The sequence below is a fragment of the Pristiophorus japonicus genome, chromosome 3 (assembly GCF_044704955.1).
Source record: "Pristiophorus japonicus isolate sPriJap1 chromosome 3, sPriJap1.hap1, whole genome shotgun sequence".
NCBI lineage: Eukaryota > Metazoa > Chordata > Chondrichthyes > Pristiophoridae > Pristiophorus > Pristiophorus japonicus.
Genome location: NC_091979.1, coordinates 231,996,626 through 232,016,078, shown reverse-complemented (window position 1 = coordinate 232,016,078; position 19,453 = coordinate 231,996,626). Strand labels below are relative to the sequence as shown.

Here is a 19,453-nt window from a genome sequence, read left to right as displayed (position 1 = left end):
TGTGAAGGGCACCATGGCCATGTGATCCTTTGCCCACGTGACACACACTGACACTTTGCACAAAGAGTAAGGATCAGAAGCAAGACTTCTGGCAGGTAATTCAGCCACAGCCCACTATAATCTCGCTTCAATTTATGAATGAAACCTGTCTGAAACTCATGGGGCCAATAACGCCCATTAAGTCACATGGTCATAACCTCAATGACTCCTTAAGGTTTTACTTCCCGCCTTTCTTAAAGATCAGACCATTGGATTTATTCACACAAGAATGGACATGTTCATTTAAAAAAAACTGGTAACCTGCATCTTGACACCATTATCCAGGAAAACTTCAATTAACCCACGGCACCACTGTAATGTGAAAAGGTGTCTGTTATCTGACAGCTCTGGCTTTGTTCAGCTCTAATATATCAACCATCATATTGAAGAATTAACGATCTGTTTAATCGTTTCTGATACCGGCTCTGCGAGGAAGAGAAGCCGAGCCACAGAGAAAAAAGATCAGAAAGACGCAAAGTGGCGCCGTACCTAATAAAATGGGTGAGTGACTCAAAGCAGCCAACTGGGTGGCAACTCACATCAAAAAGATCCCACTCACCCACTGGTAAATGGCACAAGAGAAAGAACAGGGGGAAAACATCGGGAAAATATTGTGACAGAGAAAGTGTGCAGGAAATAAAACATCCTCAGACAGAGTGTGAAAGCAAGAGGACAAGGAAGAGATTGGAATAGAGAGAGAGCGAGAAACAGGCAAGAGTGATGGTCAGTCAAAGAAAGAGCAAAACAGAGCGAATGGAACAAGAGGAAAGAGTGAGAGAGAGGAAAATGAGAGAAAAGTATTAGAGTAAAAGTATACGAGGAATAGAGGGAGAAAAGTAAAGTGGGAGTGAGAGAGAGAAAGGGAGCGAGAGAAAGAAAATATAGCGCGAGAGAGAGAGAGGGGGAGCGAGAGAGAGAGCGAGAGAGAGAGAGAGAAAGGGAGCGAGAGAGAGAGAGAAAGGGAGCGAGAGAAAGGGAAAGGGAGCGAGAGAGAGAGAGAGAGAGAGCGAGTGAGCGAGAGAGAGAGAAAGCGAGCGAGCGAGAGAAAGGGAGAGAGAGAGAGAGAGAGAGAGAGAGAGAGAGAGAGAGAGAGAGAAAGAAAGGGAGCGAGAGAGAGAGAAAGGGAGCGAGTGAGAGAGAGAAAGCGAGAGAGAGAGAAAGCGAGAGAGAGAGAAAGAGAAAGCGAGCGAGAAAGAGAAAGCGAAAGCGAGCGAGAAAGAGAAAGCGAGCGAGAGAAAGCGAGCGAGCGAACCAGCGAGAGACGGAGAAAGGGAGCGAGAGAAAGGGTGCGAGACAGGGAGCGAGAGAAAGGGAGCGACAGGGAGCGAGAGTGAGGGTGAGACAGGGAGCGAGAGAGAGGGTGAGACAGGGAGCGAGAGAGAGGGTGAGACAGGGAGCGAGAGAGAGGTTGAGACAGGGAGCGAGAGAGAGAAAAGGATGCGAGAGAGCGAGAGAAAGGGCACGAGAGAGAGCGAGAGAGAGAAAGGGAGTGAAAGGGAGCTAGAGAGAAAGAGAGCGCGAGAGAAAGTGAGTGTGAGCGAGAGCGACGGGCGAGCGGGCGGGAGGGGGTGATGGGCGAGAGCCAGGGAGGGGGAGAGCGAAAAGGGATTGGGAGCGAGAGAGAAAGTGAGCGTGAGAGAAAGGGAGCGTGAGAGAGAGAGAGAAAGGGAGCATGAGAAAGAGAGAGGGAGATAGAGGGAGCGAGAGAGAGATAGAGATAGAGGGAGCGAGAGAGAGATAGAGATAGAGGGAGCGAGAGAGAGATAGAGATAGAGGGAGCGAGAGAGAGATAGAGATAGAGAGAGAGATAGAGGGAGCGAGAGAGAGAGGGAGCGAGAGAGAGAAAGGGAGCGAGAGAGAGAAAGGGAGCGAGAGAGAGAAAGGGAGCGAGAGAGAGAAAGGGAGCGAGAGAGAGAAAGGGAGCGAGAGAGAGAAAGGGAGCGAGAGAGAGAAAGGGAGCCAGAAAGGGAGCCAGAGAGCGAGAGAAAGGGAGCGAGAGAGAGAAAGGGAGCGAGAGAGAGAAAGGGAGCGAGAGAGAGAAAGGGAGCGAGAGAGAGAAAGGGAGCGCGAGAGAGAAAGGGAGCGCGAGAGAGAAAGGGAGAGCGAGAGAGAAAGGGAGAGCGAGAGAGAAAGGGAGAGCGAGAGAGAGAAAGGGAGCGCGAGAGAGAGAGAAAGGGAGCTCGAGCGAGAGAGAAAGGGAGCGCGAGCGAGAGAAAGGGAGCGAGAGCGAGCGAAAAAGAGAGGGAGGGAAAGAAAGGGAGCGAGAGAGGGAGCGAGAGAGAGGGAGCGAGAGAGGGAGCGAGAGAGGGAGCGAGAGAGGGAGCGAAAGAGAGAGAAAGGGAGCGAGAGAGAAAGGGAGCGAGAGAGAAAGGGAGCGAGAGAGAGAGAAAGGGAGCGAGAGAGAGAGAAAGGGAGCGAGAGAGAGAGAAAGGGAGCGAGAAAGGGAGCGAGAGCGAGAGAGAGAGAGAAAGGGAGTGAGAGAGAGAAAGGGAGCGAGAGAGAGAAAGGGAGCGAGAGAGAGAGAAAGGGAGCGAGAGAGAGAGAAAGGGAGCGAGAGAGAGAGAAAGGGAGCGAGGAAGCAAGAGAGAGAAAGGGAGCGAGAGCGAGAGGGAGCGAGAGAGAGCGAGGGAGCGAGAGAGAGAAAGGGAGCGAGAGAGAGAAAGGGAGCGAGAGAGAGAAAGGGAGCGAGAGAGAGAGAAAGGGAGCGTGAGAGAGAGAAAGGGAGCGTGAGAGAGAGAAAGGGAGCGTGAGAGAGAGAAAGGGAGCGTGAGAGAGAGAAAGGGAGCGTGAGAGAGAGAAAGGGAGCGTGAGAGAGAAAGGGAGCGAGAGAGAGAAAGGGAGCGTGAGAGAGAGAAAGGGAGCGTGAGAGAGAGAAAGGGAGCGTGAGAGAGAGAAAGGGAGCGTGAGAGAGAGAAAGGGAGCGTGAGAGAGAGAAAGGGAGCGTGAGAGAGAGAAAGGGAGCGTGAGAGAGAGAAAGGGAGCGTGAGAGAGAGAAAGGGAGCGTGAGAGAGAGAAAGGGAGCGTGAGAGAGAGAAAGGGAGCGTGAGAGAGAGAAAGGGAGCGAGAGAGAGAGAAAGGGAGCGAGAGAGAGAGAGAGGGAGCGAGAGAGAGAGAGAGAGAGAAAGGGAGCATGAGAAAGAGAGAGGGAGATAGAGGGAGCGAGAGAGAGATAGAGATAGAGGGAGCGAGAGAGAGATAGAGATAGAGGGAGCGAGAGAGAGAGATAGAGGGAGCGAGAGAGAGAGAGAGATAGAGGGAGCGAGAGAGATAGAGATATAGAGGGAGCGAGAGAGAGATAGAGATAGAGGGAGCGAGAGAGAGATAGAGATAGAGGGAGCGAGAGAGAGAGATAGAGGGAGCGAGAGAGAGAGAGAGATAGAGGGAGCGAGAGAGATAGAGATATAGAGGGGGCGAGAGAGATAGAGATAGAGGGAGCGCGAGAGAGAGATAGAGGGAGCGAGAGAGAGAGATAGAGGGAGCGAGAGAGAGAGATAGAGGGAGCGAGAGAGAGAGGGAGCGAGAGAGAGAGAGGGAGCGAGAGAGAGAAAGGGAGCGAGAGAGAGAAATGGAGCGTGAGAGAGAAAGGGAGCGCGAGAGAGAAAGGGAGCGAGAGAGAGAAAGGGAGCGAGAGAAAGGGAGCCAGAGAGCGAGAGAAAGGGTGCCAGAGAGAGAAAGGGAGCGAGAGAGAGAGAAAGGGAGAGCGAGAGAGAAAGGGAGAGCGAGAGAGAAAGGGAGAGCGAGAGAGAAAGGGAGAGCGAGAGAGAAAGGGAGAGCGAGAGAGAAAGGGAGAGCGAGAGAGAAAGGGAGAGCGAGAGAGAAAGGGAGAGCGAGAGAGAAAGGGAGAGCGAGAGAGAAAGGGAGAGCGAGAGAGAAAGGGAGAGCGAGAGAGAAAGGGAGAGCGAGAGAGAAAGGGAGAGCGAGAGAGAAAGGGAGAGCGAGAGAGAAAGGGAGAGCGAGAGAGAAAGGGAGAGCGAGAGAGAAAGGGAGAGCGAGAGAGAAAGGGAGCGAGAGAGAGAAAGGGAGCGAGAGAGAGAAAGGGAGCGAGAGAGAGAAAGGGAGCCAGAGAGCGAGAGAAAGGGTGCCAGAGAGAGAAAGGGAGCGAGAGAGAGAGAAAGGGAGAGCGAGAGAGAAAGGGAGAGCGAGAGAGAAAGGGAGAGCGAGAGAGAAAGGGAGAGCGAGAGAGAAAGGGAGAGCGAGAGAGAAAGGGAGCGCGAGAGAGAGAAAGGGGGAGTGCGAGAGAAAGGGAGCGCGCGAGAGAGAGAAAGGGAGCGCGAGCGAGAGAGAAAGGGAGCGCGAGCGAGAGAAAGGGAGCGAGAGCGAGCGAAAGAGAGAGGGAGGGAAAGAAAGGGAGCGAGAGAGGAAGCGAGAGAGGGAGCGAGAGAAAGGGAGCGAGAGAGAGAGAAAGGGAGCGAGAGAGAAAGGGAGCGAGAGAGAAAGGGAGCGAGAGAGAAAGGGAGCGAGAGAGAAGGGGAGCGAGAGAGAAGGGGAGCGAGAGAGAAAGGGAGCGAGAGAGAAAGGGAGCGAGAGAGAAAGGGAGCGAGAGAGAAAGGGAGCGAGAGAGAAGGGGAGCGAGAGAGAAGGGGAGCGAGAGAGAAAGGGAGCGAGAGAGAAAGGGAGCGAGAGAGAAAGGGAGCGAGAGAGAAAGGGAGCAAGAGAGAAAGGGAGCGAGAGAGAAAGGGAGCGAGAGAGAAGGGGAGCGAGAGAGAAGGGGAGCGAGAGAGAGAGAAGGGGAGCGAGAGAGAGAGAGAGAGAGAAGGGGAGCGAGAGAGAGAGAAAGGGAGCGAGAGAGAAAGAAAGGGAGCGAGAGAGAGGGACAGAAGGGGAGCGAGAGCGAGAGAGAGAAAGGGAGCGAGAGAGGAAGCGAAAGAGAGAGAAAGGGAGCGAGAGAGAGAGAGAGAAGGAGAGAGAGAGAGAAAGGGAGCGAGAGAGAGAAAGGGAGCGAGAGAGAGAAAGGGAGCGAGAGAGAAAGGGAGCGAGAGAGAAAGGGAGCGAGAGAGAAAGGGAGCGTGAGAGAGAGAAAGGGAACGTGTGAGAGAGAAAGGGAGCGTGAGAGAGAGAAAGGGAGCGTGAGAGAGAGAAAGGGAGCGTGAGAGAGAGAAAGGGAGCGAGAGAAAGGGAGCGAGAGAGAGAAAGTGAGCGAGAGAGGAAGCGAGCGAGAGAGAAAGGGAGCGAGAGAAAGGGAGCGAGAGAGAGAGAAAGGGAGCGAGAGAAAGGGAGCGAGAGAAAGGGAGCGAGAGAAAGGGAGCGAGAGAGAAAGGGAGCGAGAGAGAGAGAGAGAAAGGGAGCGAGAGAGAGAGAGAAAGGGAGCGAGAGAGAGAGAAAGGGAGCGAGAGAGAGAGAAAGGGAGCGAGAGAGAGAAAGGGATCGAGAGAGCAAGGGAGCGAGAGAGAGAGAGCAAGGGAGCGAGAAAGAGAAAGGGAGCAAGGAAGGGAGCGGGAGCGAGAAAGGAAGAAAGGGAGCGAGAGAGAGAGAGAGAGCAAGAGAGGAGAGAGGGAGCAAGAGAGGAGAGGAGAGAAAGAGAGAGAAGAGAGGAGAGAGAGAGAGAGAGAGAGAGAGAGGGAGCACGAGAAAGGGAGCGCGAGAGAGAAAGGGAGCGCGAGAGAGAAAGGGAGCGCGAGAGAGAAGAGAGAGAAAGGGAGCGCGAGAGAGAGAGAAAGGGAGCGCGAGAGAGAGAGCGAGCGAGCGAGCTCTGCACTGTCCCATCAAACACTCCCAGGGCAGTGTAGAGGGAGCTTTAGTCTGTTTCTAACCTGTGCCATACCTGCCCTGGGAGTGTTTGAATGATATGCATTGACAGGAATTGCACACGGCATCAGTTCATCTCTGGGAATGCAAGATGAATATTCCTGGTCTGTGTGGCTCCATTCCACAATGTGCGTTTCAAATTCATTCACGGGATGTGAGCATCGCTGGCAAGGCCGGCATTTATTGCCCATCCCTAATTGCCCTTGAGAAGGTGGCGGTGAACCGCCTTCTTGAACCACTGCAGTCCATGCGGTGAAGGTGCTCCCACAGGGCTGTTCGGTCAGGAGTTGCAGAATTTTGACTCAGCGACGATGAAAGAGCAGCCGATATAGGTCTAAGTTGGGGCGGGGTGTGGGAGAAGCTTGGAGGTGGTGGTGCTCCCACATACCTGCTGGCCTTGTCCTTCTAGGTGGTAGAGGTCGCGGGTTTGGGAGTTGTTGCCAAAGAAGCCTTGGCGAGTTGCTGCAGTGTATTCTGTAGATGGTGCACACTGCAGCCACGGTGCGCCGGTGGTGGAGGGAGTGAATGTTTAAGCCAGTGGGCGAAGTGGTGATCAGGCGGATTGCTTTGTCCTGGATGGTGTCGAGCTCCTAGAGTGTTATTACAGCTCTCCCTGGCGCAGTGAACTCACCGCAATAGGGAGGAGTCACGTGCTACCCCCCAAAAAAATAATCGAAATGGCCTCCTTCAAAAGACAGGGAGAACACACACACACACACACACACACACCACCAGCCCCTCACAGCCCACATGTAGGTTGAGGTTCAACATCTGAGGAGGATACTTTGGAGACAGCGGGTTACTGACGACACGAGCCGGCAGTGCAGGTGGTCACATCAATGTGCCGGGGAATCCCAGATTTACTGCCGTTAAGCATGCACTGTTATCTTAGAACACAGATTCCATTTGAGACACTCAGCACGGCTGAGCGAGTGTGTGCATCATCCTTACTGTCACCGCAGTTCACCAGATGGGCACCAAACAAGTGTCCACATCACCAGCGAGGGGATGGCTTCTCCAATATAACTATTCACCATCTCCCATTCAGCTGACGGTTACACACACACAGTTTTTTTTAAATAAATGGGTTGTTGCAAAGATGGTTGTGCCCACATTTGTGTCATAGACTGCTCTGTAATCCTCACATCAGGCAGCATTTCATCCAATGAAAGTTCAGACTCCAACTTTTTCCTCGTGCTACATTACTCTGCAACCTTGATCATCGCACAGCATCACGCGCGAGTCCAACAAATGGAAAGCAATACTCCGCATAGTGCCAGAAATCCAAAACAACAGCAGCAAAATGCCCAAATGCACATGCCGGTCAGGAAGGGTCTGTGGATAGAACGGAGGAAGGGCCACACTAGAAACGTTAACCCCTTTGTCCTATCCCCTGGTGCCACCTGACCCGGTGTGTTTCCAGCACGCTCTGCACTTGCCCAGTGATTCGGATGCCACACTGAATGTGTAATATAACCCAATACCATTCCGTAACCCTCAGTAAAGGCCTGCATTTATTATCAGCATCATCATAGGCAGTCCCTCGAATCGAGGATGACTTGCTTCCATGTCAAAAAGTTCACAGGTGTTTCAATGAGAGATCTAAAATTCCAGGTCTCCAACGAAATCTTGAAGGGTGGAAGATGCCTGTGCGTGGATTTTTTTTTTTTTAAAGACAGAGCTAGGTCTTGGTCCAGTGGCAAGGATTAACCAAGACGACTGGAGACCTGCTCTGCTGCACGGACCTAATGTGCACACATATCGCAGTGTGGGCTGGTCCGTGCTGCCCCTGGGCCCTCGCCTCTGCTGGGCCCCGAACTCACGCCTCTCCCGGGCCCCAATGTGCATTAATTAGCACACCTCTCAAACATCTCAAAGTGCTTCACAGAGATGAATTGCTTTGACGTTCAGTCACTGTTGTTATGTAGGCAAGTGCAGCAGCCATTTTACACACAGCAAGATCCCACAGGCAGCAACGAGACAAAGGACCAGTTGGCTGAGGGTGTAACAATGGCCAGGAAATCAGAAGAACTCCCTGCATGTCATGTCTTCAAATAGTGCCATGGGATCTTTAAAGTCCAACGGGAAAGCAAGATCTTGGTTTAAATATCTCACCCGACTCGGATAATGCAGTACTGTATCGCCCTTAGTGCTGCACTGGAGTGCCAGCCTAGATAATGAGCTCAAACTCCCGGAGTAGGGCTGTGAGCCACAACCTTCGAACCCAGAGGCAAGAATGCTACCATCGACCAAAGCCAACTTTACTGGAAAGATCCTCCTATGTACTCTCGGACACAGGTGCTGCAAGAACAGATTAGCCAGTTCTTATTTTGTGCACAGCTATCCACTGAAGCCAAGGGATTGGATAAGCAGGAAGGAGGGGTTTTAAACCCTCCTCCAGTTCCTTCCTCCATTAAAAATGCTGCAGTTCACAAGCTGCCATCTTGTCACACGTGCTCCGCCCTCATTTTCTGGGCCACCTCTGGACGATTCTCAAGAGGTTGTTCTTGGTCTCTGCTCCTGGACAACCAGCTTGATTCTAGTGCTCAGACACACCCACTTTAAAAACAAATGTTTTGTTGCCCTCTTCTCCACTCTAGGTGGATTAAGTCAACCAATCATGGCAGCCCTCACCCATACGCGTGTGTTGGTCAAATGGTCAGAATGTTCCAATTCTTTTTTTGGGCATGGCCCCTTTAATGGGCTGCACGACCCAGTCAGTTTCACGCATGTATGGAATTGCCGGTCCCGGGCTGCATGGGACCAGTACACAGCTGTGTGACCGCGCAGCTTAGAGGGAACATTGGTTGGTACCCTCTTCAACCATAGGGTGCTCACTGCTCAGCCTGAAGGTATTCTGAACACACACACACATACAGGCTGAAGGCAATGACCAGAAGCAGAAATCTTGGCTGATATTTTCAGTCCGACCAGCCCACTGCTAGACTGTAGCATCCCAATTACTTCCCTAGCTAAAAATAGGGAAAGTGGAACCTGGATTTGTAAGGCACTGTTAACCTATACCTGGTGTCTTAACCCACTTGGCCATCAAGCACATCGTCTGCGCTGATCTTAACCCAGCTCTCTCACACGGTTTGAGTCAGCAACTCGTCCCAGCCGGTACCCTGTGTTACTGATTGCATTTCTACCGGCCTTGGAGAGGGTGCAGAGGAGAGTTACCAGAATGGTTCCGGGATGAGGGTCTTCAGTTATGTGGAGAGACTGGAGAGGCTGGGATTGTTCTCCTTCGAGCAAAGAAGATTAAGGGAAGATTTAATAGAGGTGTTCAAAAGTATGAAGGGTTTTGATAAGAGTAGATAGGGAGAAACTGTTTCCACTGGCAGAAGGGCCAGTAACCCAGAAGACACAGAGTTAAGAGAATTGGCAAAAGAACCAGAGGGGGAGATGAGGAGTTGTTCTTTACGCAGCGAGTTGTTACGATCTGGGGGAAAGAGAGGGGGAATGGGACTAATTGAATAGCTCTTTCAAAGAGTGGTCACAGGCATGGTGGCCAAATGGCCTCCATCTGTGGTGTATAATGCTATGATGTTAATCTGGCTTCCTCACACTGTCGGGCTCAGCAATTCCCCTCAGCCAGCAACCAGGCTTACTATTTCTCCACTACAATCCGTACAGCATTCACCGTTTAAAGAAACAAGAGAAAGAGCAAGGAAACCTAGGTGAGAAATGTATTTTCAGTCGGGGAGGTGAACAGCGAGAGGAGTGCCAGTCGATCTCCTGCGGCACTTCCACACGGGGAGTCAAGACAAAACACCGTCTTCAGGTGAAGCAGGATCGGAGGCAATGTTCCTTGGGTCAGTGTCAGCTGTGGCTCAGTGGGCAGCACTCTCAAGTCAGAGTCAGAAGGTTGTGGGTTCAAGTCCCACACCGGGAACTTTAGCACATAAATCTAGGCTGACACTCCCAGTGCTGCACTGCCGGAGGTGCCGTCTTTCAGATGAGATGTTAAACTTCTGCCCTCTCAGGTGGAGGTAAAAGATCCCATGGTACTATTTTGTAGAAGAGCAGGGGAGTTATCCTGGCCAATATTTCATCATCATAGGCAGTCCCTCGGGATCAAGGAAGACTTGCTTCCACTCTTAGCATGAGTTCTTAGGTGGCTGTACAGTCCAAAAGGAGAACCACAGTCTCTTTCACAGGTGGGACAGACAGTGGTTGAAGGGAAGGATGGGCGGGGAGCCTGGTTTGCCGCACGTTCCTTCCGCTGCCTGCGCTTGATTTCTGCATGTTCTCGGCGACGATACGAGGTGCTCAGTGCCCTCCCGAATGCACTTCCTCCACTTACAGCGGTCTATGGCCAAGGACTCCCAAGTGTCAGTGGGGATGTCGCACTTTATCAGGGAGGCTTTGAGGGTGTCCTTGTAACATTTCTTCTGCCCGCCTTTGGCTCGTTTGCCATGGACGAGTTCCGAGTAGAGCGCTTGCTTTGGGAGTCTCGTGTCTGGCATGCGAACTATGTGGCCTGCCCAGCGGAGATCATCAAGCATGGTCAGTGCTTCAATGCTGGGGATGTTGGCCTGGACAAGGACGCTAATGTTTGTGCGTCTGTCCTCCCAGGGGATTTGCAGTACCACTCCAACCTCTGTCGTCGAGCTACAGTACGCGGACGACGCCTGCGTCTGTGCACACACAGAGGCTGAACTCCAGGACATAGTCGACGCATTTACCGAGGCGTATGAAAGCATGGGCCTTACGCTAAACATTACTAAGACAATAGTCCTCCACCAGCCTGTCCTCGCCGCACAGCACTGCCCCCCAAACATCAAGATCCACGGCGTGGTCCTGGAGAACGTGGACCACTTTCCCTATCTCGGAAGCCTCCTATCAACAAGAGCAGGCATTGATGATGAGATCCAACACTGCCTCCAGTGCACAACTCAGCCACCTGAGGAAAGGAGTGTTTGAAGATCAGTCCCTCAAAACTGCCACCAAGCTCATGGTCTACAGGGCCGTAGTAATACCTGCCCTCCTGTATGGCTCAGAGACGTGGACCATGTACAGTAGACACCTCAAGTCGCTGGAGAAATATCACCAACAATGTCTCCGCAAGATCCTGGCCAATATTTATCTCTCAATCAACATAACAAAACTAGATTATCTGGTCATCATCACATTGCTGTGTGTGGGAGCTTGCTGTGCGCAAGTTGGCTGCCGCGTTTTCCACATTACAACAGTGACTACACTCCAAAAGTACTTCTATAAAAGCAAAATACTGCGGATGCTGGAATCTGGAATAAAAACAGAAAATGCTGGATTACCGTTTGAATTTGGGGCATCATCCCCTTTGTCTCGCTGATCTCTCCGGTCTTCCAACCCATCAAAGACCTTCCCTTTTGTTCTTTCATCCTCTTTCCCTTTCAGTGCTTGTTAAGTATTACACTCATAATAAATGGTCAGACTGAGTACTGTGTGTAATGAGCAAGTGTGACCTTAGCTCCTTTATTATAGTTCCAGAGTGCAGATACCTCGTGGGTGGCCTGTTTATATGCCGTACGCCCAAGGAATGCTGGGATCCCTTGGCACTCCAACCGGTAGGCCCTCTGGTGGTCAGGTGTGATGCAGGTTACAAGGTTACAATGGGTTAAGTACATAACATCACTCCCCCGTGAAGTCAACAGTACATTTATTTACAAGGTGAGACGATCTGGGGCTTTGCGCTCCCTTGTCGATCGTCTCAGTACAAATGCTGGTGTGGGTAAGGTAGTCAGTTCTTCACTGGGCTGTTGGGCAGCCAGCCTTGCCGGGCTGCTGGAGATGATGAGTTCTGTTTCGTGGTCAACTGTGATGTCAGCTGCCACTTGTGTGTGTGTTGGAGGGTCAAAGTTAGTGGTGTCCTCTTCAGGTTGTACATAGCTGTTGGTGAACCGCAGTTTAATTTGGTCCAAGTGTTTTCTGTGCGTTTGTCCATTGTCGGTTTGACCTGAAACACCCATCTCCCCTCTTTGGCTGTGACCGTGCCAGCGAGCCATTTGGGACCATGTCCATAATTGAGCACAAATACAGGATCATTGATCTCAATATTGTGTGACAAGTTTGCGCGGTCATGGTACACACTCTGTTGATGCCGCTTGTCCTCCACGTGATCATGTAGATCAGGGTGGACCAGAGAGAGAGCCTTGTTTAAAGTGCCCTTTTCATGAGCAGCTCAGCTGGGGGAAACTCTGAGCGAGGGAGGTCTGGTGCGGTAGCTGAGCAGTACTCGGGACAACCGGATCTGCAGAGAGTCTTCCGATACACGTTTCAAGCTTTGCTGCCCGTTCTGCCTGGCTGTTGGATGCGGGCTTGAACGGTGCAGATGTGACATGTTTGATTCCATTGCGGGTCATGAACTCTTTGAATTCAGCACTTGTGAAACACGGCCCATTGTCGCTGAGGGGGGACATCGGGCAGGCCGTGCGTGGCAAACATAGTTCTTAGACTTTCAATGGTGGCCGTGGACATGCTTCCAGACATTATTGTACATTCAATCCACTTTGAGTAAGCATCCACGACAACCAAAAACATTTTGCCGAGGAATGGGCCTGCATAGTCTACGTGGATCCTCGACCAAGGTTTGGATGGCTAGGACCTTAAACTTAACGGTGCCTCTCTGGGTGCATTGCTCAACTGAGAGAAAGCGTTACACTGGGTTACACAAGACTCTAAATCTGAGTCGATGCCTGGCCACCACACATGGGATCTGGCTATGGCTTTCATCATCACGATGCCTTGGTGGGTGCTATGTAGTTCCCCAATAAATGTGTCTCTGCCCCACAATCGACAGTCCGCCTGCAGGGACAGCTCATCTTCGCGTCTGTGGAATGGCTTAATCGCTTCTTGCATCTCCATTGGGACACTGGACCAGCTTCCATGGAGGACACAGCTTTTTACCAGGGACAGTAAAGGATCCTAGCTTTACTGTCCCTGGTAAAATGCCTCCATGACAATTAGCAAGTCCGCTGGCTGTGCCATTTCCATCCCTGTGGTGGGCAATGGTAGCCGACTGAGAGCATCTGCGCAATTGTGTGTGCCCAGTCTGTGGCGAATTACATAGTTGTATGCCGGTAGAGGCATTGGTATTGATCCTTTTGCTCTCCGAGAATAGTGATATGAGTGGTTTGTGGTCTGTTTCAAGCTCGAACTTGCGGCCAAACAAGTACTGGTGCATTTTTTTTTAACCTCGTAAACGCACGCCAGAGCCTCTTTCTCAACCATGCTGTAGGCCTTTTCGGCCTTGGACAAACTCCTGGATGCATACGCAACATGTTGCAATATTCCCGTTTCATTAATATGTTGCAACACATACCCGATCCCGTATGACGACGCATCGCAAGCTAACACTAGACGTTTACATGGGTTATACAGGACAAGCAGTTTGTTAGAATACAGTAAATTTCTGGCTTTCTTAAAGGCAGCCTCTTGTGAATTCCCCATACCCAGTCGTCTCCCTTGCGCAATAGCGTATGTAGAGGTTCTAGCAGGGGGCTTAACCCAGGTAGGAAATTACCGAAGTAGTTTCGGAGTCCCAGAAACGACAGCAGCTCCGTCATGTTCCGTGGTCGCAGTGCGTTCTTGATGGCCTGCGTGGGTCTGATGCCATCTGCTGCGATTCTCCTTTCTTAGAATTAGACGTCCTGTGCCAGGAAAACACATTTCGAGCGTTTCAACCTGAGCCCCACTCGATCCAACCGACTAAGAACCTCCTCCAGGTTCTTCAAGTGTTCCACGGTGTCCCGACCTGTAACTAATATGTCGTCCTGGAAGACCATTGTACAAGGAACTGACTTTAGCAGGCTTTCCATGTTTCGCTGGAAGATCGCTGCAGCCGACCGAATCCCAAACGGGCACCGGTTGTAAATAAATAGACCTTTATGCGTGTTGATGCAGGTGAGGCCTTTCAAAGACTCCTCCAGCTCCCGAGTCATGTAGGCCGAGGTCAGGTCCAGCTTGGTGAATGTCTTCCCTCCAGCCAGAGTTGCAAATAGATCGTCTGCCTTGGGTAGCGGGTACTGGTCCTGCAGCGAAAAACAGTTAATTGTTACTTTATAGTCACCGCAAATTCTAACTGTACCGTCCTCCTTGAGTACTGGAACAATCGGGCTGGCCCAGTCGTTGAACTTCACCGGCGCGATGATGCCTTCACGTTGCAGCCTGTCCAGCTCAATTTCTACTTTTTCATGCATCATGTACGGTATCGCCCGAGCCTTGTGGTGGATGGGTCGCGTACCGGGAACCAAATGGATCTGCGCTTTCACCCCTAAGAAACTTCTAATGCTTGGCTCAAATAACGATGGGAACTTGCTTACAACCTGCGGTGTCGTCGACAGACGAAAGAGCTCGGATGTTGTCCCAGTTCCAGCGGATTTTCCCCAGCCAGCTTCTACCAAATAACGCGGGGCCATCCCCTGGCACAGTCCACAGCGGGAGTTCGTGTACTGCTCCATCATAGGAGACTTTGACTTCAGCACTGCCAATTACCGGGATTAGTTCCTTTGTGCAAGTCCTTAGCTTCGTGTGGATGGGGTTGAGCTTGGGCCCGTGTGCCTTCTTCCCCCTCAGCTTGTCGAAGGCCGCTTTACTCATTATGGACTGACTTGCACCTAGGTCCAGTTCCATAGATACTGGAATACCGTTCAGTTCAACTTTCAACATTACTGGCGAGCATTTCGTTGTGAACGTGTGTATGCCGTACACTTCTGCCTCTTCCGTGTGAGTTTCCAATTCCGTTTGATCCACTGTGGACCAATCTTCCTCTGCAACGTGGTGGTTTACAGGGTTTACAGCTCGCCTGCACATTCGTTGGAGGTGTCCCATTGTTCTGCAGCCATTGCACGCAGTGCTTAAAGCGGCATTGATGGGGCCAATGATCACCCCCGCAGCGCCAACAGGGTGTTAACTGCCTCGCATTAACAGATGATGGCGGACTCCGGGTCAATTGAGGTCGGGCCACAGTAGCCAGCGTGTACATTCTGCCCTGTACATTTCTGCTCAAAACCGACGTTATTTTATGCACAGTACTGGCCAAAACTTCTTTGTTCTGCGACATCTGCTTGGTGTTGCCGCTGGTGGACATAAATGCCTGGGCTATCATTATGGCTTTACTCAGATTCGGAGTTTCTACAGTCAACAGTTTGCAAAGGATTGTCTCATGCCCGATGTCCAGTACAAAAGTCTCTGAGCATTTGTTCTGGGAATCCCTCAAACTCACAATATCCTGCAAGGCGCCTTAGTTCGACGACGTAGCTCGCCACTTCTGGGCCCTCCGATCGTTGATACGTGTAGAACCGATATCTCGCTATCAAAACACTTTCCTTAGGATTTAGATGATCCCGGACCAGCGTACATAGCTCTTCGTAGGATTTCTCTGTAGGTTTAGCCAGGGCCAGGAGATTCTTCATGAGGCCATAGGGTATTGGCCCCACAGACAGTTAGGAGGATCGCCCTTCATTTGATCGCGTTCTCGTCCTCTTCCAGCTCGTTGGCTACTAAGAATTGGTCAAGTCTCTCCACAAAAGTCTCCCAATCGTCCCCCTCCAAGAACTTCTCCAAGATGCCGACTGTTCTCTGCATTTTCGCGCGGTTCGTTACCTCGTCGCCAATTGTTACACTCATAATAAATGGTCAGACCGAGTACTGTGTGTAATGAGCAAGCTCCTTTATTGTAGTTCCAGAGTGCAGGCACCTCGTGGCCTGTTTATATATCGTACTCCCAAGGGATGCTGGGATCCCTTGGGACTCCAACAAGTAGGCCCTCTGGTGGACAAGTGTGATGCAGGTTACAAGGTTACAAGGGGTTAAATACATAACATTAAGAATCTGTTCTTTTCGAACACTCTCCAGTTCTGACACAGGGTCATCAACCAGAAACGTTAAATCTGCTTCCTCTCCACAGATGCTGCCTCATCTGCTGAGATTTCCAGCATTTCTGTTTTTACTCCAAAAGTACTTTATTGGCTGTACATTGTCCGGTGGTCGTGAAAGGTGTTGTATATATCCAAGTCTCTCTCTCTCTCTATAATTTTTATTTTGGGGTGCATGGCCCATTCAAAATTCCACACGTGCAGTTTTTCCATTTAAAAGCTGCTGAGCAGCCCACACAGGACCTCCAGACTGCTGCACGACCGTGCCATGTAACGGGAACATTGATCAAAGGGTTGGGGGATGATTGGACCAGGGCACGCTGGCACAATCCAGTTACCATTTTAAAGTCATATATTCTGTCCTTGTTTATACATATTTCAATATACTGGAGATTACCCAAGTAAACATCACACTGTAATCACACCCTCCCACCAGTGATGGCATCTCCCTCCCTCCTTTCTAAATTATTTTTTTTTTAAAGCTGCTGAGCAGAAAGCTGACTGAATGGTACAGAGCCATCCTGGAAAATTAGGTACACTGCGCACACTCTGACCGCACAATCCAAACACCGCTCAGAGTCACGACTCAGAGCAGAAATACCAAGTCCTACCACAAGCTTTTGGGAGAAGCTGAAGACTTCAGATAAAAACATTAATGAAGATCTTAAAATCATTATGGATTGTGTAATTTTGGGAGATTTTATTTAAACCATTACTCACGACATTGGAAATTTAAATTACTGAGGGAAAAAATGGCAGTGGATACTTGAGTGGACACTCAAGCAGAGTCATTATCATCATAGGCAGTCCCTCGGAATCGTGGAAGACTTGCTTCCACTCTTAGCTGGCTGAACAGTCCAATACAAGAACCACAGCCCCTGTCACAGGTGGGACAGACAGTGGTTGAGGGTAAGGGAGGGTGGGACTGGTTTGCCACACGTTCCTTCCGCTGCCTGTGCTTGATTTCTGCATGCTCTCGGCGATGAGACTTGAGGTGCTCAGCTCCCTCCCGGATGCTCTTCCTTCACTTAGGGCGGTCTTTGGCCAGGGTCCAAGCAGAGTGTCGGGCTGATCGATCGCGGGCGGGAACCCGCGGGAAAAAACTGCAACAAGTTAAGGTTTTTTTTTATAAACTTACCTCAGCCGCCTCGCCTTCAATTATCGCCCCGGTAACGCCCGGCTGCCTGCCCGAGTCACGCCTCCTGCAGCTGTCAGTGTTTTCGAGCGGCACTGCTGCAGGGGGCGGAGGTGAATTCGGGTCCGGGGCGCTAATGGGAGTGGCAAAGGCACCCAATTTCACTCCCCAAGATTTTTAATAAGACGCAGATATACATAAGTAAACATCCACACAATCTCTTTCCAACTTGTTCTGGAAAACAAGCACAGTGCACCGCTGTCACAACAGAACACAGGAAGAGGAAAGAAGAAATTGCCACTTTACCTCAGCGTAGGGTTAATGGCGACCGACCAGACTCGATCTTCTGTCCTTATTGTGTGTAAAGATTCTCCCAGCCGATTTGAAGACAGTGACCAAATCTGAATGAGTTGAAGAGATGCGTTAACTATCGCCATCTTTGAAAATTTGTGCCAAGTTTTTTTTTTAAATGGACCTCTTTCCCTGCCTCCAATTTTACCAGTGCTCGCCCAACACGTGATACGCTCCGCGATCAAACGCCTGCTGACACTCACGGTCGTGGACCAGACAAGCAGAAGGGGCAGTCAGGAAACTGTACCCATGGAACCCCACCCCAACAAGAGTCATCCCCTTCAGGACCGTATAAACAAAAACACAGGCACCACAACAACAACTTGTGCTTGATCGTGAGCGAGAGAGGAGAGAGTGAAAGTGTGAGAAAGAGGCAAGAGTGAGAGCATGCACGAGAAATAGAACCAGGGAAAAGTGCGAGAGAGAGCGCAAAGAGAGTAAGAGTGAAAGAGATAAAAAAAATTAAAAGTGAGCGTGAGAATGCGAGAGGAGCACGCAAGAGGGAGGGAGCGAGTGAGTGAGAATGAATCTGTAGCTCATTTGTCGGTTTAGCTTTATGCCTTTTATAATGTGGATATTGTATGGTCCGGAACGGGGGTATATATTGTTTTAGTGTAGGGGGCTCTATGCTCCTGGGATAAATATGAACCTAAGCTGCTAATTTCATCTTGCCCCAGTCCTCAAAGTGTTAAACGTTAATCTCCAGGCCAAGTAATGCCTGTCACTGTACTGCTTTATTATCCCAAAGACTGACACCCAAATCACCCTGTATCTACACATTCTGGCAGCTTCGAGGTCAGTCTGCCGTCTGCTTTGCATCAGAATTACATTTCTAGGTTGCAGCAGCTAACCGAACCTTTCAAGAGCTGTTGGGGCACTTGCTCATCCAAAAACAAAACCTGCAACTTTTATTTAAGGTTTATTTATTCCCCCAATGGCTCAGACATCATATCCCAAAGTGATTTTTACAGACCAGAGGAGGTCCCAGGTCCCGTCGCCAGTCTGCAATCAGTTTACTGATTACTGCTAGAGCTGCAATAGGGAGGTGCTACAATTAGCCTCAACAGTCCTATGTTAGGGAAGCAGATACCTAGTTAGGGAAGATTGCAAATAAAAACAGAAAAGACTCAGCAGGTGAGGCAGCATTTGTGTAGAGAGAGAGAGAGAGAGAGAGAGAGAATGTTTCAGGTCGATGGCCATCCAATTCTGATGAAGGGTCATCGACCTGAAACGTTAACTCAGTTTCTCTCGCCACAGATGCTGCCTGACCTGCTGAGTGTTCCCAGCATTTTCTGCTTTTATTTCAGATTTCCAGCATCTGCAGAATTTTGCTTTTGTTTTAGATTGATTGCAAGAGTTGATTGGTGTTTTTTCTGACTCAACAGGTCATTGCCTGCCATTCGTCCCGTTTGGATTTGGAAGGCTAGTTTCCCCTTTGCTATTGGAGTTTCAGGAGGACAGGTGATCAGCAAAATTAATTTGTGCTGGTTATAATGCATACGGTATACAGCACCGAAACAGGCCATTCAGCCCAACCAGCCTCCTCCTGTCTTTCCTCATCTAAATCTATCAGCATAACCCTCTATTTCCTTCTCCCTCATACACTTGTCTAGTCTCCCCTTAAATGCATCTGTACTATTCGCTTCAACCCCTCCCTGTGGCAGCGAGTTCCACATTCTCACCACTCTCTGGGTAAAGAAGTTTCTCCTGAATTCCCTATTGGATTTCTTGGTGACTATCTTATATTGATGGCCTCTAGTTTTGCTCTTCCCCACAAGTGGAAACACTCTCTCTGTATCCACTCTTATCAAAACCTTTCATCGTTTTAAAGACCACTATTAGGTCACCCCTCAGACTTCTCTTTCAAGATAAAATGCAGCTTCTGAAACGTGCAATTCAAAATATATAGGCAGTAAAACAGATACATTTAGAAAGAGGGCAGGTGGAGCTTGGATGACACAATAGTTTGACACTGGCCTTCCACCTCTGTGGCCTGAGCTCAAATCCAAAACTCGACAGAGACGCCGAAAGTCTCCTCTGCCTGCTGACGGCGTGAGTCCTACGATTGGGGCAATCTCAGCATTGATAGCTGCTCGGGGACAGGGAGCCACAGTGCAAAACAGACCCCAATTCAGCAAAAATTGTCAACCTTACTCAGACAGACCACAGTATGGCTGACGCTGAGATGCATACTTTGCAACGGGGGTCAAGCACTAGCGTTCAGGAGCAATTACCCTGGCTAATCTTTTATTCCCCCCCTTTCTTTAGTCCAGGGGCACTGAGACCATAGCAGTCCCCCAAGTAACTCGACACAAATTGGGGA

At 50.4% G+C, this 19,453-nt stretch overlaps 1 protein-coding gene across 3 annotated transcripts in view; it reads right to left on the bottom strand.

Annotated features, from left to right (window-relative positions):
- fbxw4 (F-box and WD repeat domain containing 4) overlaps nt 1–19,453 on the bottom strand; it is a 158,163-nt gene that overhangs the window by 112,900 nt on the left and 25,810 nt on the right. For all 3 annotated transcript variants that reach the window (XM_070876390.1, XM_070876392.1, XM_070876391.1), the window contains one exon: nt 17,086–17,180. In XM_070876390.1, the coding sequence (XP_070732491.1) occupies nt 17,086–17,180 (95 nt within the window). The remainder of the gene's footprint in view (nt 1–17,085; nt 17,181–19,453) is intronic.